Source organism: Anolis sagrei, chromosome 7 (assembly GCF_037176765.1).
Source record: "Anolis sagrei isolate rAnoSag1 chromosome 7, rAnoSag1.mat, whole genome shotgun sequence".
Taxonomy (NCBI): Eukaryota; Metazoa; Chordata; class Lepidosauria; order Squamata; family Dactyloidae; genus Anolis; species Anolis sagrei.
The window spans coordinates 2,104,158-2,131,231 of NC_090027.1; the positions used below are offsets into that span (position 1 = coordinate 2,104,158).

Below are 27,074 nucleotides of genomic sequence, written 5' to 3' on the forward strand. Positions count from 1 at the left end.
GAGAATGCTTCCAGGACATGGCCATATAGCCGGAAAAACCTACAACCACCCAGTAAGGAAATGGTTCTCTACTAAACCTCACAAGCTCTGAGGATGCTTGCCATAGATGCAGGCAAAACGTCAGGAGAGAATGCTTCTAGGACATGGCCATAAAGCCTGAAAAACCTACAACAACCCAGTAAGGAAATGGTTCTCAACTAAACCTCACTACCTCTGAGGATGCTTGCCATAAATGCAGGTGAAACGTCAGGAGAGAATGCTTCCAGAACATGGCCATATAGCCGGAAAAACCTACAACCACCCAGTAAGGAAATGGTTCTCTACTAAACCTCACAAGCTCTGAGGATGCTTGCCATAGATGGAGGCGAAACGTCAGGAGAGAATGCTTCTAGGACATGGCCATATAGCCTGAAAAACCTACAACAACCCAGTAAGGAAATGGTTCTCAACTAAACCTCACTACCTCTGAGGATGCTTGCCATAGATGCAGGTGAAACGTCAGGAGAGAATGCTTCCAGAACATGGCCATATAGCCTGAAAAATCTACAACAACCCGGTAAGGAAATGGTTCTCGACTAAACCTCACTACCTCTGAGGATGCTTGCCATAGATGCAGGCGAAACGTCAGGAGAGAATGCTTCCAGGACATGGCCATATAGCTCAAAAAGCCTTCAACAACCCAGAGAGAAGGACTCAGAACTGGGCCAAGTCTCATTGTTCTCAGTCCACAGGAAGTGGGTCAGGGGAAATCTTTAATGAACGCCCCTCGTGTGTGGGGAAGGAAGATGATGCCATGACATCTTTTCCCAGAAGCATCCATGTTGCCAACAAATTAAATTACACGGTTTGACGTAACCCCAAATAACAACTGAAGCAGCAGCAATCTTTATTGACGTACCTAAACCGAAATAAGTTTTAGAACATAATTTAAAAAATAAACGAAACCAAAAACAGCGAAAAGTAGCAAAATATATGATTTGATTTTTGATAGCAACTGATGATCCCTACCAGCCACTAGTAAATACTAACCAAAGTGATATTATTCTCTCTGGTAACGACCACTTTTAAAAGACATGTAAATATATAATTCATATTTATACATTTTGCAGCTATATACACAAGACATTGGGTTGTCTGTCTGTTGGGAACTTCTGAGTCCTGGTCCCATTTGGCTGCCACCTTTGGAGTTGGTTTTTTGGCCCGGGTTTGGTCAGCAAAGCACAAAACGAGGCTGCGATTGTGCACATGTTTCCCCAGGAGTAAGTCCCGTGCAAAGTGGAGGGATTTACTTCCAAGTAGAGAGGCACAGGATTGCGCCGTGAAAGCGCCGGAATGAGGACGTGGTCACGGGGATGGACTCCGGATTGGTTCCAGAGTCTCAGCGGGCACTCCAAAGGGCAAGGGCTGCAGCCGGAGGCAAGGAGAAATCCTTGTTTACAATTGGATCTGGAACAAGTGGGTGCCACAAAGTCGGCACCTCAGCTCTACTATTAGCTTATTGATTTGTTTAGAGGTTGGTTGCTTCAGTTAGCAAGTACGAACAGAGAGAAGGAAAATACTCCTCTTTGTAGGAATGTGATATTTACTTCCAGGAGCGGTTGCAACACGTTGCTCTCAAGGAGCCAGCCTCCGGGTCTCCTTTGTGTTGTTCTCGCCGGATACTCTCCAAAAAAAAAGGGCAATACGCAACAACAGCTCACTCAACTGCAGTCGAATAATGAGTAATGTGGAAAGCACAAATCCCCGACGAACGCCTCTTCCAGATGTTGAGGTTTCTCACCACAACGGCAGCGAATGGCATTGCGGATTCAGTTCTTTGGAGTGGAGTCTTGGCATGAGGACGTGAGCACAATGTGACCCTGACGGCCGCCTCGGGAGAGCCTCCGTCGCCAGTCCAGCTGGGAAGAAAGTGCACAGACGCGCGCACCCGCATTCACTCGTTAACACACACATGCACACCACGCTTGTATGTATGCACAGCGGGCTCGGCAAAGGGTCCCACCGGAGCGGCGGCGTCAGCGTCTTTTGAGTCCTCCGTTGGCGAGCTGAGCGGGGTGCTTGGGAAGGCAAGGCTCGTCGGGAAGCGGGTCGTGGGAAAACACAGAGTCCTCTCCGGAAGAGCAGGTGGAGCTGCGGGTGTCTGGGAAACTGGGAGAATACTGGTCCAGTGGCATGGAGAGGTCCAGGTATTCCTAGAAGGGAACACAAAGAAGGATCAGAAAGAAAAAAAGAAAGAAAAGCCTCCAAAGGAAGAGATAAGGTTGGTCGGACTATGTCCATGCTCTTGTTACATCCCGAATAGACTACTGCAACGCGCTCTACGTGGGGTTGCCCTTGAAGACTGTTCGGAAACTTCAACTAGTCCAGCGAGCGGCAGCCAGATTGCTCACTGGAGCAACATACAGGGAGCACCCCCCCCCCCCCCGCTCCAGTTCAATTCCGAGCACAATTCAAGGAGCTGGTTTTGACCTACAAAACCTTGTACGGTTCCGGTCCAGTGTATCTGTCCGAACGCATCTCCCTCTACGTCCCACCTCGGAGTTTGAGATCATCTGGGGAGGCCCTGCTCTCGACCCCACCACTGTCACAAGTGAGGCTGGTGGGGACGAGAAGCAGGGCCTTCTCGGTGGTGGCCCCTCACCTGTGGAACTCACTCCCGGGGGAAATCAGAGCATCATCATCCCTCCTCTCCTTCAGGAGGAGGGTGAAGACATGGTTATGGGACGTTTCGCCTGCATCTATGGCAAGCATCCTCAGAGGTAGTGAGGTCTGTTGGAACCAGGAAAATGGGCCTATACATCTATGGAATGACTGGGGTGGGGCCAAGAGCTCTTCACTGCTGGAGCTAGGAGTGAATGCCCCAACTGACCACCTCCATTAGCATTTGAAGGCCTGGCTGAGCCTGGAAGACTCTTTTGTTGAGAGGTGTTAAGCTGTGCTTTGTTGGGGAGGCCTTGCTCTCGACTCCGCCGCTGTCACAAGTGAGGCTGGTGGGGACGAGGAGCAGGGCCTTCTCGGTGGTGGCCCCTCACCTGTGGAACTCACTCCCGGGGGAAATCAGAGCATCATCATCCCTCCTCTCCTTCAGGAGGAGGGTGAAGACATGGTTGTGGAACCAGGCCTTTGGGCAACCAGGCAATTAAATAAGACAATTAAATAAGACAATCAGATGAGCAAGATCAGCAGGATTGTCGAAGTGGAATCAAAAACAGATCTATGAGTTAGTGTACACTGACAGGGTAGGAGGAAGAATTAGGTTTGTATTGATTTTATTGATTTTTATGGATTTTATTGATTTTATTGAGATAATTGCATGAATTGTGGTAACTATGGATTGTTGTACTTTTGTGATGATTATTTTGTGTGGCAGGCATCTAAGTGTGCCTTTGCTGTTGTAAGCCGCCCTGGGTCATAGAATCATAGAATCAAAGAGTTGGAAGAGACCTTCTGGGCCATCCAGTCCAACCCCATTCTGCCAAGAAGCAGGAATATTGCATTCAAAGCACCCCTGACAGATGGCCATCCAGCCTCTGCTTAGAACCCTCCAAAGAAGGAGCCTCCACCACACTCCGGGGCAGAGAGTTCCACTGCTGAACGGCTCTCACAGTCAGGAAGTTCTTCCTCATGTTCAGATGGAATCTCCTCTCTTGTAGTTTGAAGCCATTCTTCCATTGCGTCCTAGTCTCCAAGGAAGCAGAAAGGAACCTTGCTCCCTCCTCCTCCCTGTGGCTTCCTCTCACATATTTATACATGGCTATCATATCCCCTCTCAGCCTTCTCTTCTTCAGGCTAAACATGCCCAGTTCCCTAAGCCGCTCCTCATAGGGATTGTTCTCCAGACCCTTGATCATTTTAGTCGCCCTCCTCTGGACACATTCCAGCTTGTCAATATCTCTCTTGAATTCTGGTGCCCAGAATTGGACACAATATTCCAGATGTGGTCTAACCAAAGCAGAATAGAGCATGGGGAGCATGACTTCCCTAGATCTAGACACTAGGCTCCTCTTGATGCAGGCCAAAATCCCATTGGCTTTTTTTGCCACCACATCACATTCCTGGCTCATGTTTAACTTGTTGTCCACGAGGAATCCAAGATCTTTTTCACACGTACTGCTCTCGAGCCAGGCCTCATTGTCCCCCATTCTGTATCTTTGCATTTCGTTTTTCCTGCCAAAGTGGAGTCTCTTGCATTTGTCCCTGTTGAACTTCATTTTGTTAACTTTGGCCATTCATCTCTCTAATCTGTCAAGATCCCTTTGAGTCCTGCTCCTGTCCTCTGGAGTGTTGGCTCTCCCTCCCAATTTGGTGTTGTCTGCAAACTTGATGATCCTGCCTTCTAGCCCTTCATCTAAGTCGTTAATAAAGATGTTGAACAGGACCGGGCCCAGGACGGAACCCTGCAGATGGCACTCCACTTGTCACTTCTTTCCAGGATGAAGAGGAAGCATTGGTGAGCACCCTCTGGGTTCGTCCATTTAACCAATTACAGATCCACCTGTCAGTCTTACTCGTCTGGTTGTCTTATCTAGTTGTCAGATTGCCCAAAGGCCTGGTCCCACAACCACGTCTTTACCTTACCCCTGAAGGAGAGGAGGGATGATCATGCTCTAATATCCCTCGGGAGTGAGTTCCACAGGTGAGGGGCCACCACTGAGAAAGCCCTGCTCCTCGTCCCCACCAGCCTCACTTGTGACAGCGGCGGAGTCGAGAGCAGGGCCTCCCCAACCAAGCACAGCTTAACACCTCTCAACAAAAGATTCTTCCAGGCTCAGCCAGGCCTTCAAATGCTAATGGAGGTGGTCAGTTGGGGCATTCACACCTAGCTCCAGCAGAGAAGAGCTCTTGGCCCCACCCCAGTCATTCCACAGATGTATAGGCCCATTTTCCTGGTTCCAACAGACCTCACTACCTCTGAGGATGCTTGCCATAGATGCAGGCAAAACGTCAGGAGAAAATGGCTCTAGAACATGGCTGCCGATTTGCTACCGGGCTCAATTCAAAGTGCTGGCATTGGCCTATAAAGCCCTAAACGGTTCTGGCCCAAGCTACCTATCCGAACGTATCTCTGCCTATGAACCCACCAGGACTCTAAGATCTTCTGGGGAGACCCTGCTCTCGATCCCGCCTGCGTCTCAAGCACGGCTGGCGGGGACGAGGGACAGGGCCTTCTCTGTGGTGGCCCCCCGGCTGTGGAACACCCTTCCCATGGACATTAGATCAGCTCCTTCGCTAATGGTGTTTCGAAGGAAACTAAAAACCTGGCTGTTTGAACAGGTATTCGGCTAAACAGCGCAATGAATACGATGAATATAGGAACGGAATTATGGACGACGAATTGGATCACGACTCTAGTTACGAGACGCTAATGTGTTGTTATTGATGTGTCATTACTTGTATACTATGCTGTCAATGGTTTTTAAATTGTATGTTGTTATGATTGACTTTTGCTCTTGTTGTGAACCGCGTTGAGTCGCCTACGGGCTGAGAAACTGCGGTATACAAGCAAAGTAAATACATAAATAAATAGTAAATATAGCCTGAAAAAAACACACAAGAACCTAATATTCACTCTAAGCTGGAATGTGTCCAGAGGAGGGCAACTCAAACAATCAAGGGTCTGGAGAACAAGCCCTATGAGGAGCGGCTTAAGGAGCTGGGCATGTTTAGCCAGAAGAAGAGAAGGCTGAGAGGAGATATGATGAGGGCCATGTATAAATATGTGAGAGGAAGCCCCAGGGAGGAGGGAGCAAGCTTGTTTTCTGCTTCCTTGGAGACTAGGACGCAATGGAACAATGGCTTCAAACTACAAGAGAGGAGATTCCATCTGAACATGAGGAAGAACTTCCTGACTGTGAGAGCCGTTCAGCAGTGGAACTCTCTGCCCCGGAGGGAGTGTGGTGGAGGCTCCTTCTTTGGAGGCTTTTAAACACAGGCTGGATGGAAGAGAAGGCTGAGAGGAGACATGATGAGGGCCATGTATAAATATGTGAGGGGAAGTCATAGGGAGGAGGGAGCAGATCAAGGGCCTGGAGAACAAGCCCTATGAGGAGTGGCTTAAAGAGCTGGGCATGTTTAGCCTGAAGAAAGAAAGCTGAGAGGAGTCATGATGAGGACCATGTATAAATATGTGAGGGAAAGTCATAGGGAGGAGGGAGCAGATCAAAGGCCTGGAGAACAAGCCCTATGAGGAGTGGCTTAAAGAGCTGGGTATGATTAGCTTGAAGAAGTAGCCCTAAGAAGAGAAGGCTGAGAGAAGACATGATGGGGGCCATGTATAAATATGTGAGGGGAAGTCATAGGGAGGAGGGAGCAGATCAAGGGTCTGGAGAACAAGCCCTATGAGGAGCGGCTTAAGGAGCTGGGCATGTTTAGCCTGAAGAAGAGAAGAATGAGAGGAGATATGATAGCCATGTATAAATAGGTGAGAGGAAGCCACAGGGAGGAGGAGGGAGCAAGCTTGTTTTCTGCTTCCTCGGAGACTAGGACGCAAGGGAACAGTGGCTTCAAACTACAAGAGAGGAGATTCCATCTGAACATGAGGAAGAACTTCCTGACTGTGAGAGCCGTTCAGCAGTGGAACTCTCTGCACTGGAGGGAGTGTGGTGGAGTCTCCTTCTTTGGAAGCTTTTAAGCAGAGGCTGGATGGCCATCTGTCAGGGGTGCTTTGAATGCAATATTCCTGCTTCTTGGCAGAATAGGGTTGGACTGGATGGCCCAAGAGGTCTCTTCCAACTCTAGGATTCTATGTGAGAGCCGTTCCACAGTGGAACTCTCTGCCCTGGAGTGTGGTGGAGGCTCCTTCTTTGGAAGCTTTTAAACAGAGGCTGGATGGTCCTCTGTCAGGGGTGATTTGAATGCAATATTCCTGCTTCTTGGCAGAATGGGGTTGGACTAGATGGCCCATGAGGTCTCTTCCAACTCTAGGATTCTATGTGAGAGCCGTTCCACAGTGGAACTCTCTGCCTCGGAGTGTGGTGGAGGCTCCTTCTTTGGACGCTTTTAAACAGAGGCTGGATGGCCATCTGTCAGGGGTGCTTTGAATGTAATATTCCTGCTTCTTGGCAGAATGGGGTTGGACTGGATGGCCCAGGAGGTCTCTCCCAACTCTAGGATTCCATGAGGCTCCTGCAATGGCCAGGAGCTTGGAGCAGGAATGAGATGGAGATGGAGGAAGTGAAACGTGGGCTCACGTGGCAGAATGGATACGGTCCACGGTTGTCTAGACACTTAACCCTAGATTTGGTATGAACCTGCCAGATCCAGAATAGATTCAATTTAAGATAACCTCTCCAAATTAGACAAGCCTCTAGTCAGGGAACTATAGCTCAAGAGTGCCAGAGAACTAGAATAAAAGCAACAGGGAAATGGCTCTTCAAGCATGAAGTAAATGGAACCTAATGGAACGGAGGCTCCAAATTAAGACTCAGCTCCAATGCCATAGCAAATAGCAATGGGATCTCCATTCCCAGTTTTCAACCCTTAGGTCCCAAACCAGAATGATGACCCAGTGAGCACCAAAACAAAGGGTTTTGAGGCTTGCATATTCAACCGAGAACGGGTTCTTGGTGTAGTCAGGAACCAGAAGAACCCTCACTCTAGCCTACCAGCTTGCAATAAGACAGATTTGGAAACTGTGTTTGTTTAATGTCTTTTACCTGGTTCGAGGTCATGGCCACAATCCTATCTAAGTCTTCTACCAGCTGCTTAAATGTGGGTCTCTGGGAGGGAACGGCGTGCCAGCAGTCTCGCATCATCATATACCTGGGAAGAGAAAATGCAGGATGAGAACCAGATTCCAAGACAATCAGAGCGCCAACACTGGAGCACAATAATATTAATGAAAGACCCTGGCACAAGCCAGTCAAGGTGGTCCCAGTGGTGATCGGCACACTGGGTGCAGTGCCTAAAGACCTTGGCCTGGACTTAAACACAATCGGCGCTGACAAAATTACCATCTGCCAGGTGAAGAAGGCCACCTTACTGGAATCTGCACGCATTATTCACCGATACATCACACAGTCCTACACACTTGGGAAGGGTCCGACGTGTTTTTGTTTTGTTTTTTTGTCGTGTCAGGAGCGATTTGAGAAACTGCCGGTGGCGCAGTGGGTTCAACCCCTGTGCTGGCAGGACTGAAGACTGACAGGTCACAGGTTCGAATCCAGGGAGAGCCGGATGAGCTCCCTCTATCAGCTCCAGCTCCTCATGCGGGGACATGAGAGAAGCCTCCCACAAGGATGATAAAAACATCAAATCATCTGAGCGTCCCCTTAGCAACGTCCTTGCAGACGGCCAATTCTCTCACACCAGAAGCGACTTGCAGTTTCCGACGTGTGATCCAATACAACAGCCAGCAAAGTGATCTTGTCTGCTGTGGACTCATCTTGTTGTGTTTCTAATAATAATAATAATAATAATAATAATAATAATAATAATAATAATAATAGAATACAACAGCCAGCAAAGTGATCTTGTCTGCTGTGGACTCATCTTGTTGTGTTTATAATAATAATAATAATAATAATAATAATAATAATAATAATAATAGAATACAACAGCCAGCAAAGTGATCTTGTCTGCTGTGGACTCATCTTGTTGTGTTTCTAATAGTAATAATAATAATAATAATAATAATAATAATAATAGAATACAACAGCCAGCAAAGTGATCTTGTCTGCTGTGGACTCATCTTGTTGTGTTTATAATAATAATAATAATAATAATAATAATAATAATAATAGAATACAACAGCCAGCAAAGTGATCTTGTCTGCTGTGGACTCATCTTGTTTTGTTTCTAATAGTAATAATAATAATAATAATAATAATAATAATAATAATAATAGAATACAACAGCCAGCAAAGTGATCTTGTCTGCTGTGGACTCATCTTGTTGTGTTTATAATAATAATAATAATAATAATAATAATAATAATAATAATAGAATACAACAGCCAGCAAAGTGATCTTGTCTGCTGTGGACTCATCTTGTTGTGTTTCTAATAATAATAATAATAATAATAATAATAATAATAATAATAATAATAATAGAATACAACAGCCAGCAAAGTGATCTTGTCTGCTGTGGACTCATCTTGTTGTGTTTATAATAATAATAATAATAATAATAATAATAATAATAATAATAGAATACAACAGCCAGCAAAGTGATCTTGTCTGCTGTGGACTCATCTTGTTGTGTTTCTAATAGTAATAATAATAATAATAATAATAATAATAATAATAATAATAGAATACAACAGCCAGCAAAGTGATCTTGTCTGCTGTGGACTCATCTTGTTGTGTTTCTAATAATAATAATAATAATAATAATAATAATAATAATAATAGAATACAACAGCCAGCAAAGTGATCTTGTCTGCTGTGGACTCATCTTGTTGTGTTTCTAATAATAATAATAATAATAATAATAATAATAATAATAATAATAGAATACAACAGCCAGCAAAGTGATCTTGTCTGCTGTGGACTCATCTTGTTGTGTTTCTAATAATAATAATAATAATAATAATAATAATAATAATAATAATAGAATACAACAGCCGGCAAAGTGATCTTGTCTGCTGTGGACTCATCTTGTTGTGTTTATAATAATAATAATAATAATAATAATAATAATAATAATAATAATAATAATAGAATACAACAGCCAGCAAAGTGATCTTGTCTGCTGTGGACTCATCTTGTTGTGTTTATAATAATAATAATAATAATAATAATAATAATAATAATAATAATAATAGAATACAACAGCCAGCAAAGTGATCTTGTCTGCTGTGGACTCATCTTGTTGTGTTTATAATAATAATAATAATAATAATAATAATAATAATAATAATAATAGAATACAACAGCCAGCAAAGTGATCTTGTCTGCTGTGGACTCATCTTGTTGTGTTTCTAATAATAATAATAATAATAATAATAATAATAATAATAATAATAATAGAATACAACAGCCAGCAAAGTGTTCTTGTCTGCTGTGGACTCATCTTGTTGTGTTTCTAATAATAATAATAATAATAATAATAATAATAATAGAATACAACAGCCAGCAAAGTGATCTTGTCTGTTGTGGACTCATCTTGTTGTGTTTCTAATAATAATAATAATAATAATAATAATAATAATAATAATAATAATAATAATAGAATACAACAGCCGGCAAAGTGATCTTGTCTGCTGTGGACTCATCTTGTTGTGTTTCTAATAATAATAATAATAATAATAATAATAATAATAATAATAATAGAATACAACAGCCAGCAAAGTGTTCTTGTCTGCTGTGGACTCATCTTGTTGTGTTTATAATAATAATAATAATAATAATAATAATAATAATAATAATAATAGAATACAACAGCCAGCAAAGTGATCTTGTCTGCTGTGGACTCATCTTGTTGTGTTTCTAATAATAATAATAATAATAATAATAATAATAATAATAATAATAATAATAATAGAATACAACAGCCAGCAAAGTGTTCTTGTCTGCTGTGGACTCATCTTGTTGTGTTTCTAATAATAATAATAATAATAATAATAATAATAATAATAATAATAGAATACAACAGCCAGCAAAGTGATCTTGTCTGTTGTGGACTCATCTTGTTGTGTTTCTAATAATAATAATAATAATAATAATAATAATAATAATAATAATAGAATACAACAGCCAGCAAAGTGATCTTGTCTGCTGTGGACTCATCTTGTTGTGTTTCTAATAATAATAATAATAATAATAATAATAATAATAATAATAATAGAATACAACAGCCAGCAAAGTGATCTTGTCTGCTGTGGACTCATCTTGTTGTGTTTCTAATAATAATAATAATAATAATAATAATAATAATAATAATAATAATAATAATAGAATACAACAGCCAGCAAAGTGTTCTTGTCTGCTGTGGACTCATCTTGTTGTGTTTCTAATAATAATAATAATAATAATAATAATAATAATAATAATAGAATACAACAGCCAGCAAAGTGATCTTGTCTGTTGTGGACTCATCTTGTTGTGTTTCTAATAATAATAATAATAATAATAATAATAATAATAATAATAATAGAATACAACAGCCGGCAAAGTGATCTTGTCTGCTGTGGACTCATCTTGTTGTGTTTCTAATAATAATAATAATAATAATAATAATAATAATAATAATAATAGAATACAACAGCCAGCAAAGTGATCTTGTCTGCTGTGCACTCATCTTGTTGTGTTTCTAATAATAATAATAATAATAATAATAATAATAATAATAATAATAATAGAATACAACAGCCAGCAAAGTGTTCTTGTCTGCTGTGGACTCATCTTGTTGTGTTTCTAATAATAATAATAATAATAATAATAATAATAATAATAATAATAATGTATTTATTTATTTGACTTGTATACCGCTACTCCCAATTTGGCTCGGAGCGGTTTACAGCAGTAGATTAAAACAATACAATTAACTTTAAAATACAATAAAAACAAGAACAAACAGAGTCCTGAGTTATTCACCCATCAAAAGCTTGTCAGAAGAGAAAGGTTTTCACAGATTTTCCGAAAAGCAAAGTTGCACAAAGCCAGTCAAGGTGGTCCCAATGGTGATCGGCACACTGGATGCAGTGCCTAAAGACCTTGGCTTGCACTTAAACACAATCAGTGCTGACAAAATTACCATCTGCTAACTGCAAAAGGCCACCTTACTGGGATCTGCATGCATTATTCGCCGATACATCACACAATCCTAGACACTTGGGAAGGGTTCGACGTGTGATGTGTGATCCAATACAACAACCAGCAAAGTGATCTTGTCTGCTGTGGACCCATCTTGTTGTGTTTCAAATAATAATAATAATAATAATAATAATAATAATAATAATAATAGCAAAGACTCTGGCACAAGCCAATCAAGGGGGTCCCAGTGGTAATTGGCACACTGGGTGCAGTGCTTAAAGACCTTGGCCTGCACTTAAACACAATCGTCGCTGACAAAATTACCATCTGCCAACTGCAAAAAGCCAGCTTACTGGGATCCTGATACGTTATTCGCCAATACATCACACAATCCTAGACACTTGGGAAAGGTCTGGCGTGTGATCCAATACAACAACCAGCAAAGTGATCTTGTCTGCTGTGGACTCATCTTGTGATTATTATTATTATTATTATTATTATTATTATTATTATTATTATTTGAAACACAACAAGATGAGTCCACAGCAGACACTCTTCTGGCTGTTGAATTGGATCACACGTCAGACCCTTCCCAAGTGTCTAGGACTGAGTGATGTATCAGCGAATAATGTGTGCAGATTCCAGTAACATGGCCTTTTGAGGCTCGCAGATGGTAATCTTGTCAGTGCCTATTTTGTTTAAGTGCAGGCCAAGGTCTTGAGGCACTGCACCCAGTGTGCCAGTCACCACTGGGACCCCCTTGACTGGCTTGTGCCAGAGTCTTTACAGTTCGATCTTTAGATCCTCCTATTGTGTCAGCTTTTCCAGTTGTTTCTCTGCAATCCTGCTGTCACCTAGGATTGCGACATCGACGATCCATACTTTGTTTTTTAACACAACTGTGAGGTTGTCTGTCTGAATCTGGAAGTCCCAGAGTATCTTGACATGTTCATTCTCTGTAACTTTTTCCGGCTTGTGATCCCACCAGTTCTTTGTCGCAGGCAGATGGTGTTTGTGGCACAAGTTCCAATGAATCACCTGAGCAAGGGTGTTGTGCCTCTGCTTGGAGTCTGTCTGCGCGATCTTCTTGCAGCAGCTGAGAATGGGATTTATTGTTTCATCTGCTTCCTTGCAAAGTCTACACTTGGGATCTGTTGTTGACTTTTCAATTCTGGCTTGGATGGCCTTGGTCCGAATGGCTTGTTCTTGGGCTGCCAGAATCAGGCCCTCCTTGGTCTCCTTTTTCAGAGTTCCATTTGGGAGCCACAGCCATGTTTTTGCTTTGTCCATTTGGCTCTCAATTTTTCCCAGGAACTGTCCAGGGAGAGAGAGCCTTCCTTGGCCAGTTTTCTCTTTCACTCTGAATCGTGTTTTTATGGTATTTATTTATTTATTTAAAAGTTTTGTCTACCGGCCTTCTCACCTCTCTCGAGGGACTCAGACCGGTTTCCAACCATAATATCACAGACAATCAATAAAACATCATAATTCAGTAAAACATTAAAACAGCAATTGCAATCAATAACTACAATGGTCAGTCGTCACACTAAAATCGTTGCTCATCATCCTCTGTCCATATCTCAGGGTGTTGGCTCACTCGTCGAATGCCTGTCTCCATAACCACGTCTTCACCTGTTTCCTAAATGTCAGGATAGACGGGGCGGTTCTGATCTCCAGTGGGAGAGAGTTCCAGAGCCGAGGGGCCACCACCGAGAAGGCCCTGTCCCTCGTCCCCACCAGATGCGCTTGCGAGGCCGGTGGGACTGAGAGCAGGGCCCCTCCAGACGATCTTAACAACCTAGATGGTTCGTAGGGGAGAATACGTTCGGAGAGGTAAACAGGGCCAGAGTCGTTTAGGGCTTTATAGGTTAACAGCAGCACTTTGAATTGTGCTCGGAAGCTAATTGGCAGCCAGTGGAGCTGGCGTAACAGCGGAGTGGTGTGCTCCCTGTACCCAGCACCCGTGAGTAGTCTGGCTGCCGAGCGTTGGACTAGCTGCAGCTTCCGGGCAGTCTTCAGAGGCAACCCCACGTAGAGAGCGTTGCAGTAGTCTATACGGGATGTAACCAAAGCGTGGACCACCGTGGCCAAGTCAGACTTCCAAGGTATGGGTGCAGCTGGCACACAAGTTTTAATTGTGCAAAAGCTCCCCTGACCACCGCCGAAACCTGGGGTTCCAGGCTCAGCGATGAATCAAGGAGAACTCCCAAACTGCGAACCTGCGCCTTCAGGGGGAGTATTTCCTAGAATCATAGAATCAAAGAATCAAAGAGTTGGAAGAGACCTCCTGGGCCATCCAGTCCAACCCCATTCTGCCAAGAAGCAGGAATATTGCATTCAAATCACCCCATCCAGCCTCTGTTTCAAAGCTTCCAAAGAAGGAGCCTCCACCACACTCCAGGGCAGAGAGTTCCACTGCTGAATGGCTCTCACAGTCAGGAAGTTCTTTCTCATGTTCAGATGGAATCTTCTCTCTTGTAGTTTGAAGCCATTGCTCCATTGCGTCGTAGTCTCCAGGGAAGCAGAAAACAAGCTTGCTCCCTCCTCCTCCCTGTGGCTTCCTCTCACATATTTATACATGGCTATCATGTCTCCTCTCAGCCTTCTCTTCTTCAGGCTAAACATGCCCAGTTCCTTAAGCCGCTCCTCATAGGGCTTGTTCACCAGACCTTTGTCTTTTGCACTTTAAGCAGTTTTCTCTGATTGACTTTTCTCAATGTTGGTTCTTGACTGCCTTTCACATATTTATTATTATTATTATTATTATTATTATTTATATAATAATAATAATAATAATAGTATTATTTCAGGTTAATTTCCCCTTATCTGAAAGGTTTGGGACCAGAAGTGTTTCCTATTTCAGAAGTTGGAATCCTTGCATATGCCTCATGAGATATCGTGGAGATGGGACCCCAAGTCGAAGCACAACATTCACTGAGGTTTCATGGCTGTGCTTTGTGAGAGCCTTAAGCAGTTTTCTCTGATTGACTTTTCTCAATGTTGGTTCTTGACTGCCTTTCACATATTTATTATTATTATTATTATTATTATTATTTATATAATAATAATAATAATAATAGTATTATTTCAGGTTAATTTCCCCTTATCTGAAAGGTTTGGGACCAGAAGTGTTTCCTATTTCAGAAGTTGGAATCCTTGCATATGCCTCATGAGATATCGTGGAGATGGGACCCCAAGTCGAAGCACAACATTCACTGAGGTTTCATGGCTGTGCTTTGTGAGAGCCTTAAGCAGTTTTCTCTGATTGACTTTTCTCAATGTTGGTTCTTGACTGCCTTTCACATATTTATTATTATTATTATTATTATTTATATAATAATAATAATAATAATAATAATAATAATAATAATAGTATTATTTCAGGTTAATTTCCCCTTATCCGAAAGGTTTGGGACCAGAAGTGTTTCCTATTTCAGAAATTGGAATCCTTGCCTATGCCTCATGAGATACCGTGGAGATGGGACCCCAAGTCGAAGCACAACATTCACTGAGGTTTCATGGCTGTGCTTTGTGAGAACCGTTTCTTAGGAACCAGCCTCTTTCTCTCCTTCTCATTCATGGGAGCGAGGGGTGAGAACGAGCCCCTGGCACGACTGGCCCAGACAACATGAGCAGAGATCTTTGAGACAAAAGACCGAGCGAGGAAGCAGCCTTCCCCAGGGTCAGTTTGGGATACTTTCCTGCTGGGAAAAACAAAAACACAGAGGAAAGGAGTCTTGGTTTTTTATCACGCAGGGCTTTCAGCAGGGCTGGGAAAGGAACGCTGAACTCCTGCCAGTCGCCGTCCTCCCCATCGGCTGGTCAGCAGGGGTTCTGTTATGCCGTGCGGATGGCTGGGCTTGACGAGGCTTTCAATGCTGACTCTCTCCAAAGGGACGGGGGGAAACATCTTGCAGGGAGCCCACGGCGAAAACAGGATTCAGGGAAACACCTGAGCAGAATTGGCTGCTTTGTGGGAAATCGGAACATCTCTAGGATCAGGGACTTGACAGCCGTGGCCCCGAGGCTCTGGAACAAACTCTTTGAGGATGTGTCATGAGCCGTGCATTCTCCTTTCCACCTGCTACTAAGGAGGCTGTCGAGGTCCTGAACCGGTGCCTGGCCGCTGTGACGGTCTGGATGAGGGTGAACAAATTGAAATTGAATCCAGGCAAGACAGAGGTCCTCCTGGTCAGTCGCAAGGCCGAACAGGGCATAGGGTTACAGGGGTCGCACTCCCCTTGAAGGCGCAGGTTCGCAGCTTGGGTGTGATCTTGGATTCGTCACTGAGCCTGGAACCCCAGGTTTCGGCGGTGACCAGGGGAGCATTTGCACAGTTAAAACTTGTGTGGCAGCTGCGCCCGTACCTTGGGAAGTCTGACTTGGCCACAGTAGTCCACGCTCTGGTTACATCCCGCTTAGACTACTGCAACGCTCTCTACGTGGGGTTGCCTTTGAAGATGGCCCGGAAGCTCCAATTGGTCCAACGTGCGGCAGCCATGATACTAACAGGAGCGGGACGCAGGGAGCATACAACCCCCCTGCTGTGCCAGCTCCACTGGCTGCCGATCTGCTACTGGGCTCAATTCAAGGTGCTGGCATTGGCCTATAAAGCCCTAAACGGTTCTGGCCCAAGATACTTAACTGACCGCCTCTCGGCCTATAAGCCCACGAGGACTTTGAGATCTTCTGGGAAGGCCCCGCTCTCGATCCCGCCTGCTTCACAAGCACGGCTGGCGGGGCCTTCTCGGTGGTGGCTCCTCGGCTGTGGAACACCCTTCCCGTAGACATCAGGCTAGCCCCCTCCCTGTTGATATTCCGCAGGAAGTTAAAGACCTGGGTATTTAAGAAGGCATTTGAACAAGAAGTGTAATGACTGGTAAATTAACCATAGGAATGGAACAACGGAAATGATATTGGATTGTGGATTTGACGATGAGACGACTCAGAATGGCTTTTGTAGTAAAGTTGATGCTGATGAGATGTTTTTGATAATGCTGAATTGTGGATTATTTTACACTATGTTTTGTATTTTGCACCTGTTTTTTATGTTGTACACCGCAATGAGTCGCCCTTGGGCTGAGAATTGCAGTATATAAGCGAAGTAAGTAAGTAAGTAAGTAAATAAATAAATAAATGTCTTTAAGTTGTCGAAGGCTTGCATGGCTGGAATCACTGGGTTGCTGTAGGTTTTTTGGGCAAAATGGCCATGTTCTAGAAGCATTCTCTCCTGACGTTTTGCCTGCATCTATAGGAAGCATCCTCAGAGGTAGTGAGGTTTAGTAGAGAACCATTTCCTTACTGGGTTGTTGTAGGTTTTTCAGGCTATATGGCCATGTTCTGGAAGCATGATCTCCCGATGTTTTGCCTGCATCTATAGCAACCATCCCCAGATGCTTGCCATAGATGCAGGTGAAATGTCAGGAGAGAATGCTCCTAGAACATGGCCATTTTGCCAGAAAAACCTACAGCAACCCAGTGATTCCAGCCATGCAAGCCTTCGACAACACAAAGACATTTATACTTTTCTGCTGGTTTGGGTGTTGGGGCTGATCTAGACAGGTTTAAGCGAGGAAACTTTGGAACTGTCTTTTTAGGATTGAACTTCCTTTAGAACTGTCTTTTTAGGATTGAACTGCCTTTAGAACTGTCTTTTTAGGACTGAACTTCCTTTAGAACTGTCTTTTTAGGATTGAACCTCCTTTAGAACTGTCTTTTTAGGACTGAACTTCCTTTAGAACTGTCTTTTTAGGATTGAACTTCCTTTAGAACTGTCTTTTTAGGATTGAACTGCCTTTAGAACTGTCTTTTTAGGACTGAACTTCCTTTAGAACTGTCTTTTTAGGATTGAACTTCCTTTAGAACTGTCTTTTTAGGATTGAACTTCCTTTAGAACTGTCTTTTTAGGATTGAACTTCCTTTAGAACTGTCTTTTTAGGACTGAACTTCCTTTAGAACTGTCTTTTTAGGATTGAACTTCCTTTAGAACTGTCTTTTTAGGACTGAACTTCCTTTAGAACTGTCTTTTTAGGATTGAACTTCCTTTAGAACTGTCTTTTTAGGATTGAACTGCCTTTAGAACTGTCTTTTTAGGATTGAACTTCCTTTAGAACTGTCTTTTTAGGATTGAACTTCCTTTAGAACTGTCTTTTTAGGATTGAACTGCCTTTAGAACTGTCTTTTTAGGACTGAACTTCCTTTAGAACTGTCTTTTTAGGATTGAACTGCCTTTAGAACTGTCTTTTTAGGATTGAACTTCCTTTAGAACTGTCGTTTTAGGATTGAACTTCCTTTAGAACTGTCTTTTTAGGATTGAACTTCCTTTAGAACTGTCTTTTTAGGATTGAACTGCCTTTAGAACTGTCTTTTTAGGATTGAACTGCCTTTAGAACTGTCTTTTTAGGATTGAACTTCCTTTAGAACTGTCTTTTTAGGATTGAACTTCCTTTAGAACTGTCTTTTTAGGATTGAACTGTCTTTAGAACTGTCTTTTTAGGATTGAACTTCCTTTAGAACTGTCTTTTTAGGATTGAACTGTCTTTAGAACTGTCTTTTTAGGATTGAACTGTCTTTAGAACTGTCTTTAGGATTGAACTTCCTTTAGAACTGTCTTTTTAGGATTGAACTGTCTTTAGAACTGTCTTTTTAGGATTGAACTGCCTTTAGAACTGTCTTTAAAATTGTGAACAGAAGGAACAAACCACTTGCCTCCAGCATTTTAACTGTTGTGAGCTTGATTTTAACGTCTGGAGTCTGACACTAAACCACAATTTCCAAGATTCCATAGCACTGAGTGGTGTTAAACTGCATTAATTCTATAGTGTAGATGCACCCCAAGGCAAAGCTATAATGTAGGGTTTTTTTGTCAATGTTTGTTCAGAGGTGCCTAATTTCACATTGGCCTTCTCTGAGGCTGAAAGAGGGGGACTTCCCTAAGGTCACCTAATGGGTTTCTACGGCCAAGCAGAGATTTGAACCCTGGTTCCTGGAGTCGTAGTCCAATACTCCAACCCTCCAACCATCTTTTCACAATCCTAAAAAGACAGTTCTAAAGACAGTTCAATCCTAAAAAGACAGTTCTAACAGTTCAAGTGTGCAAAGTGACTATGCTGGCTGCCCTCTGCGCTCCCGGAAAAGCTAGAACATGGGACTTACAGTTCATTGGTGCAATTGCTGGGCTTGTCCATTCGATGGCCCTCTTTCAGCAGCTTGAAGAGTTCTTCCACGGGAACCCCCGGATAAGGCGATCCACCCAACGTGAAGATCTCCCACAGCAGAACTCCAAAGGACCACCTATGCAAACACACCCAATGTTAAAAATATATATCTCACGTGGCATACTCTTTTTTTGGATTATTGCAATCTGGCAGACGGTCCAGGGTGACAAAGACAAGGACAAACAGACTGAGAGATACCCTTTACCCTAGAGCTGTGGCGATTTTGAACTCCATGGCTTTGCACAGATGTGGCATCAGGGGATGTGGCGGTGGTTGGCGTGTAGAGGATGGGTGTGTTGTTTTGTGGTGTGTGCTGGGGAAGGAATTTAATTGTGTTGTGCAATAGCACAATGACAATAAAGCTATTCTATTCTATTCTATGGAGAATCATGGGCCTTCTCACACCACCAGTGGTGCCAGATTTTGGATTCCAGATTGTAGATTCCATGGGACTTGCGCAAGGGACCTATAGGCATGTGGCTTACATACCCTGACCCAATTCATGCATGCTCAATTATTTACTTACTGTTTTTATAACCCGCCCTCTCTCACGCAAAGGGGACTCAGAGAGGCTTACAAGTTATATGTATATGCAATAAATTATATTTGTGTGTGTTTGTGCATATATATATATATATATATATATATATATATATATATATAGACACACACACTAGCCATCCCCTGCCACGCGTTGCTGTGGCCCAGTCTATTGATTTGGAAAATAAAATAGTGAGAAAGTGTTGGTTTCTAATCTATGTCATGTCTTGATGCTTGTGGGTAAACAGTATTTCTTGCTGTATTGTCGAAGGCTTTCATGGCCGGAATCACTCAGTTCTTGTGGGTTTTTTCGGGCTATATGGCCATGTTCTAGAGGCATTTCTCCTGACGTTTCGCCTGCATCTATGGCAAGCATCCTCAGAGGTAGAGGTCTGTTGGAATTAGGACAATGGGTTTATATATCTGTGGAATGGCTGGGGTGGGGCAAGGAGCTCTTCCCTGCTGCAGTTAGGTGTGAATGTTTAGCTAATCACCTTCATTAGCATTTGAAGGCCTGCCTGAACCTGGGAAAATCTGTTGCTGGGAGGTGTTAATCTGTGCCTGGTTTCTTCCTCTCTGTTGTTTTGCTGTTATAATTTTAGAGTTTTTTAATACTGGTAGCCAGATTTTGTTCATGTTCATGGTCTCTTCCTTTCTGTTGAAATTGTCCACATGCTTGTGGATTTCAATGCCTTCTCTGTGTAGTCTGACATGGTGGTTGTTTGTGTGGTCCAGCATTTCTGTATTTCTTGCTGTTTCTTTGTCAGCGTTGATGTGGAGAGTTGTCTGGTTTGCCTACCCTAGAACATGCAGCATATCATTGCCCTTCTTTAGGGGTCCCTTTCAAATCTATGATACTATATCTCTCTCTGTGTGTGAATCATATCTATCTATCTCTATGGCTGGATGGCTCTTTGTCAGGAGGGCTTTGATTACATTTTCTTGCCCTGATGAAGGGAGTTGGATTGGATGGCCTTAAGTATTTTCTGTTGCTCATGCATAGGGGTTCTGTGTGGGAAGTTTGCCCCGATTCTGTCGTTTGTGGGGTTCAGAACGCTCTTTGAGTGTAGGTGAACTATGAATCCCAGTGACTACAACTCCAAAATGTCAAGGTCTATTTCCCCCAAACTCCATCTGTGTTCATATTTGGGCGTATTGAGTACTTGTGCCAAGTTTGGTCCAGATCCATCATTGGGTTCACCTACATCCACAGTGCTCTTTGGATGTAGGTGAACTACAACTCCCAAACTCAAGGTCAGTGCCCACCAAACCCTTCCAATACTTTCTGTTGTTCATGGGAGTCCTGTGTGCCAAGTTTGGTTCAATGCCATCATTGGTGGAGTTCAGAATGCTCTTTGATTGTAGGTGAACTATAAATCCCAGCAACTACAACTCCCAAATGACAAAATCATAATTTTTGAGTGATGGTTACTCCTTGTGTTGTGAGATGTTTGGTTGCCAAATTTGGTGTGATTTCGTTCATTGGTTCTTTTGTTTTTAAGGTACTCATTATGCACAGAGCATATGGTGCGGCTTACATGAGGCCGAGCCCAAATACAACAATACAAGCAATAAAACAACTACACAAGTAATTAAAATTAAAAAAAAAACATAGATAATAAAATATACAACATTAGCAATACGACAACACACAATTAAAAACAGTGGGAAGGCCAAATGTAAAGTTAAAATTGGAAGAGATACTGGGACATGAACGTGAAGGTGATAGTGGTGTTTGTGGAAGGGCATTCATATATGCATGTGCATGAATGTGCACATGTGCATATGTGTATGAGTGTATGTGTATATGTATACATCGTGTATTTTGGGGTATTTAAGTCTTTTCCGCTGGGGGTTTGTGTGTGTATGTTTATGGGTGATGGACACTCATTGGACTGTTAGGTGTACTGTGTCCAAATTTCATGTCAATTCATCCAGTTGTTTTTGAGTTACGTTAATTCCACAAACAAACATTACATTTTTATTTATATAGATGATGATGATGATGATGATGATGATACTCCACTTTGGCAGAAAAAATGAAATGCAAAGATGCAGAATGGGGGACAATGATGCCTGGCTCGAGAGCAGTACGTGTGAAAAAGATCTTGGAGTCCTCGTGGGGAGGAAGGGGAACATGAGCCAGGAATGTGATGTGGCGGCAAAAAAGCCAATGGGATTTTGGCCTGCATCAAGAGGAGCCTAGTGTCTAGATCTAGGGAAGTCATGCTCCCCATGCTCTATTCTGCTTTGGTTAGACCACACCTGGAATATTGTGTCCAATTTTGGGCACCACAATTCAAGAGAGGTATTGACAAGCTGGAATGTGTCCAGAGGAGGGCGACTCAAATGATCAAGGGGTTGGAGAACAAGCCCTATGAGGAGTGGCTTAAGGAGCTGGGCATGTTTAGCCTGAAGAAGAGAAGGCTGAGAGGAGATATGATGAGGGCCATGGATAAATATGTGAGAGGAAGCCACAGGGAGGAGGAGGGAGCAAGCTTCCTTTCTGCTTCCTTGGAGACTAGGACGCAATGGAGGAATGGCTTCAAACTACAAGAGAGGAGATTCCATCTGAACATGAGGAAGAACTTCCTGACTGTGAGAGCCGTTCAGCAGTGGAACTCTCTGCCCCGGAGTGTGGTGGAGGCTCCTTCTTTGGAAGCTTTGAAGCAGAGGCTGGATGGCCATCTGTCAGGGGTGATTTGAATGCAATATTCCTGCTTCTTGGCAGAATGGGGTTGGACTGGATGATGGCCCAGGAGGTCTCTTCCAACTCTAGGATTCTAGGATTCTATGACTCTAAGAACTTCCTGACAGTGAGAGCCGTTCAGCAGTGGAACTCTCTGCCCGGAGTGTGGTGGAGGCTCCTTCTTTGGAAGCTTTGAAGCAGAGGCTGGATGGCCATCTGTCAGGGGTGATTTGAATGCAATATTCCTGCTTCTTGGCAGAATGGGGTTGGACTGGATGATGGCCCAGGAGGTCTCTTCCAACTCTAGGATTCTAGGATTCTATGACTCTAAGAACTTCCTGACAGTGAGAGCCGTTCAGCAGTGGAACTCTCTGCCCGGAGTGTGGTGGAGGCTCCTTCTTTGGAAGCTTTGAAGCAGAGGCTGGATGGCCATCTGTCAGGGGTGATTTGAATGCAATATTCCTGCTTCTTGGCAGAATGGGGTTGGACTGGATGATGGCCCAGGAGGTCTCTTCCAACTCTAGGATTCTAGGATTCTATGACTCTAAGAACTTCCTGACAGTGAGAGCCGTTCAGCAGTGGAACTCTCTGCCCGGAGTGTGGTGGAGGCTCCTTCTTTGGAAGCTTTGAAGCAGAGGCTGGATGGCCATCTGTCAGGGGTGATTTGAATGCAATATTCCTGCTTCTTGGCAGAATGGGGTTGGACTGGATGATGGCCCAGGAGGTCTCTTCCAACTCTAGGATTCTAGGATTCTATGACTCTAAGAACTTCCTGACAGTGAGAGCCGTTCAGCAGTGGAACTCTCTGCCCGGAGTGTGGTGGAGGCTCCTTCTTTGGAAGCTTTGAAGCAGAGGCTGGATGGCCATCTGTCAGGGGTGATTTGAATGCAATATTCCTGCTTCTTGGCAGAATGGGGTTGGACTGGATGATGGCCCAGGAGGTCTCTTCCAACTCTAGGATTCTAGGATTCTATGACTCTAAGAACTTCCTGACAGTGAGAGCCGTTCAGCAGTGGAACTCTCTGCCCGGAGTGTGGTGGAGGCTCCTTCTTTGGAAGCTTTGAAGCAGAGGCTGGATGGCCATCTGTCAGGGGTGATTTGAATGCAATATTCCTGCTTCTTGGCAGAATGGGGTTGGACTGGATGATGGCCCAGGAGGTCTCTTCCAACTCTAGGATTCTAGGATTCTATGACTCTAAGAACTTCCTGACAGTGAGAGCCGTTCAGCAGTGGAACTCTCTGCCCGGAGTGTGGTGGAGGCTCCTTCTTTGGAAGCTTTGAAGCAGAGGCTGGATGGCCATCTGTCAGGGGTGATTTGAATGCAATATTCCTGCTTCTTGGCAGAATGGGGTTGGACTGGATGATGGCCCAGGAGGTCTCTTCCAACTCTAGGATTCTAGGATTCTATGACTCTAAGAACTTCCTGACAGTGAGAGCCGTTCAGCAGTGGAACTCTCTGCCCGGAGTGTGGTGGAGGCTCCTTCTTTGGAAGCTTTGAAGCAGAGGCTGGATGGCCATCTGTCAGGGGTGATTTGAATGCAATATTCCTGCTTCTTGGCAGAATGGGGTTGGACTGGATGATGGCCCAGGAGGTCTCTTCCAACTCTAGGATTCTAGGATTCTATGACTCTAAGAACTTCCTGACAGTGAGAGCCGTTCAGCAGTGGAACTCTCTGCCCGGAGTGTGGTGGAGGCTCCTTCTTTGGAAGCTTTGAAGCAGAGGCTGGATGGCCATCTGTCAGGGGTGATTTGAATGCAATATTCCTGCTTCTTGGCAGAATGGGGTTGGACTGGATGATGGCCCAGGAGGTCTCTTCCAACTCTAGGATTCTAGGATTCTATGACTCTAAGAACTTCCTGACAGTGAGAGCCGTTCAGCAGTGGAACTCTCTGCCCGGAGTGTGGTGGAGGCTCCTTCTTTGGAAGCTTTGAAGCAGAGGCTGGATGGCCATCTGTCAGGGGTGATTTGAATGCAATATTCCTGCTTCTTGGCAGAATAGGGTTGGACTGGATGGCCCAGGAGGTCTCTTCCAACTCTTGGATTCTATGATTCTATGATGATGATGATGATGATTATTATTATTATTTGTCGTGTCAGGAGCGACTTGAGAAACTGTATATATTATTAGCATAGCTCCCAACTGATGGCACAAGTGGAATGTCATAAAGGCAATAATATGCCGCACTCCAGCACTATTAACCACAGCATATTATTATTATTAATTATTATTATTAACTTTATTTGTACCCCGCTAGCATCTCCTGAAGGACTCGATACGGCTTACAGAGGCCAAGGCCTCAATACACAACATAACAATACACAACCTAAAGCAAATTAAAAACAATTAAAGCAATATTAAACAATAAACAATACACCAAGACACAATAAATCTGGACCGGGCCAGAGTAATGAGTACAAGGTTAAAAGTGCTGATGTGACAGGTGGTATATAAGGATTATAGGGCAAGTGCAGTGTGCAGTGTGCGGCAATCTTAGTTCTAATAAAGTGCTTCTGGGACTTGGTATTGGAGGTTTCCTAATCTGGGAAGGCACATCGGAACAGCCAGGTCTTCAAGTTCATCCTAAAGACTCCCAACGTAGGGGCCTGTCTAAGATCTTTGGGGAGGGTGTTCCAGAGTCGGGGGGCCACCACAGAAAAGGCCCTGTCTCGAATCCCCACCAGACGCGCTTGCGACGCAGGCGGAATCACGAGCAGGGCCTCTCCAGATGATGTCTAAGATCTTTGGGGAGGGTGTTCCAGAGTCGGGGGGCCACCACGGAAGAGGCCCTGTCTCGTGTCCCCACCAAACGTGCCTGCGACACAGACGGAATCACGAGCAGGGCCTCTCCAGATGAACGTAGTGAACGCGTGGGTTCGTAGACGGAGATGCGGTCACGCAGGTAGGCTGGTCCCAAACCGTTCAGGGCTTTGTAGGTAAGCACCTGCACCTTAAATTGGGCTTGGAAGATAAACGGCAGCCAGTGGAGCTCCTTGAACAGGAGGGTTGACCTCTCTCTGTAATGAGCCCCAGTTAACATCCTGGCTGCTGCCCGTTGGACCAGTTGAAATTTCCGAGCTGTTTTCAAGGGCAGCCCCACGTAGAGTGCATTACAGTAGTCCAATTTAGAGGTGACCAAGGCATGGACCACCCCTCTGCGTAGAGGTGGCACCTAACTCCAAAACTCCGGATGACCTCTCCCAGCAGTTTCATGTAGATGTTAAAGAGCATGGGAGACAGAATAGAACCTTGCAGGTCCCCACAGGTCAAAGGCCAGGGGTCCGAGCAGGCGTCTCCCAGCTTCACCATCTGGGATCGGCCCTCCAGGAAGGATGAGTCCCAATCCATTTAGGGCTTTGTAGGTAAGCACCTGCACCTTGAATTGGGCCCGGAAAATGAATGGCAGCCAATGGAGCTCCTTGAACAGGAGGGTTGACCTCTCTCTGGAAGGGGCCCCAGTTAACATCCTGGCCGCTGCCCGTTGGACCAGTTGAAATTTCCGAGCTGTTTTCAAGGGCAGCCCCACGTAGAGCGCATTGCAGTAGTCCAGTCTGGAGGTGAGCAAGGCATGGACCACCCCGGCCAGATCAGCCTTCGCGAAGTACGGTCGCAGTTGGCGCACGAGTCTCAATTGTGCGAAAGCCCTCCTGGACACCGCCGACACCTGAGCTTCAAGAGTAAGTGATGAATCCAAGAGGACTCCCAGACTGCGGACCTGTGGTTTCAGGGGGAGTGTAACCCCGTCCAACACAGGTTGCCACCCTATACCTTGATCAGGTTTACGATTGACCAGGAGGACCTCTGTCTTGTCAGGATTGATCTTCCGCTTGTTCTCTCTCATCCAGATAGCCACAGCGGTCAAGCACTCGTCCAGCACCCGAGAGGCCTCCTTGGAGTTGGGTGGGAAAGAGTAGTAGAGTTGAGCGTCATCTGTGTAGAGAAGGCACCCAACTCCAAAACTCCGGATGACCTCTCCCAGCGGTTTCATGTAGATGTTAAAGAGCACGGGAGACAGAATGGAGCCTTGCGGGACCCCACAGGTCAATGGCCAGGGGTCCGAGCAGGCGTCTCCCAGCTTCACCATCTGGGATCGACCCTCCAGGAAGGATCAGAGCCACGACAGAACCGTGCCCTCGAGACCCATCCCAGAGAGATGACCCAGAAGGATACCATGATCGATGGTATCGAAAGCCACTGAGATGTCCAAGAATCATAGAATCATAGAATCAAAGAGTTGGAAGAGACCTCCTGGGCCATCCAGTCCAACCCCATTCTGCCAAGAAGCAGGAATATTGCATTCAAATCACCCCTGACAGATGGCCATCCAGCCTCATAGAATTCAAGAGTTGGAAGAGACCTCCTGGGCCATCCAGTCCAACCCCATTCTGCCAAGAAGCAGGAATATTGCATTTAAATCACCCCTGACAGATGGCCATCCAGCCTCTGTTTAAAAGCTTCCAAAGAAGGAGCCTCCACCACACTCCAGAGCAGAGAGTTCCACTGCTGAACGGCTCTCACAGTCAGGAAGTTCTTCCTCATGTTCAGATGGAATCTCCTCTCTTGTAGTTTGAAGCCATTGTTCCATTGCGTCCTAGTCTCCAAGGAAGCAGAAAACAAGCTTGCTCCCTCCTCCTCCCTGTGGCTTCCTCTCACATATTTATACATGGCTATCATATCCCTTCTCAGCCTTCTCTTCTTCAGGCTAAACATGCCCAGCTCCTTAAGCCGCTCCTCATAGGGCTTGTTCTCCAGACCCTTGATCATTTTAGTCGCCTTCTCTGGACACATTCCAGCTTGTCAATATCTCTCTTGAATTGTGGTGCCCAGAATTGGACACAATATTCCAGGTAAAGTGGTCTAACCAAAGCGGAATAGAGCATGGGGAGCATGACTTCCCTGGATCTAGACCCTAGGCTCCTATTAATGCAGGCCAAAA

At 44.5% G+C, this 27,074-nt stretch overlaps 1 protein-coding gene across 6 annotated transcripts in view; it reads right to left on the reverse strand.

Annotated features, from left to right (window-relative positions):
• Positions 1–862: 862 nt before the first annotated feature.
• FGFR1 (fibroblast growth factor receptor 1) overlaps positions 863–27,074 on the reverse strand; it is a 134,430-nt gene continuing 108,218 nt past the window's right edge. For all 6 annotated transcript variants that reach the window (XM_067470638.1, XM_067470637.1, XM_067470636.1 and 3 more), the window contains 3 exons: positions 18,849–18,986; positions 7,656–7,761; positions 863–2,192 (listed from right to left, as the gene is read on the reverse strand). In XM_067470638.1, coding sequence (XP_067326739.1) covers positions 2,016–2,192; positions 7,656–7,761; positions 18,849–18,986 — 421 coding nt within the window. In that variant the 3' untranslated portion in view covers positions 863–2,015. The remainder of the gene's footprint in view (positions 2,193–7,655; positions 7,762–18,848; positions 18,987–27,074) is intronic.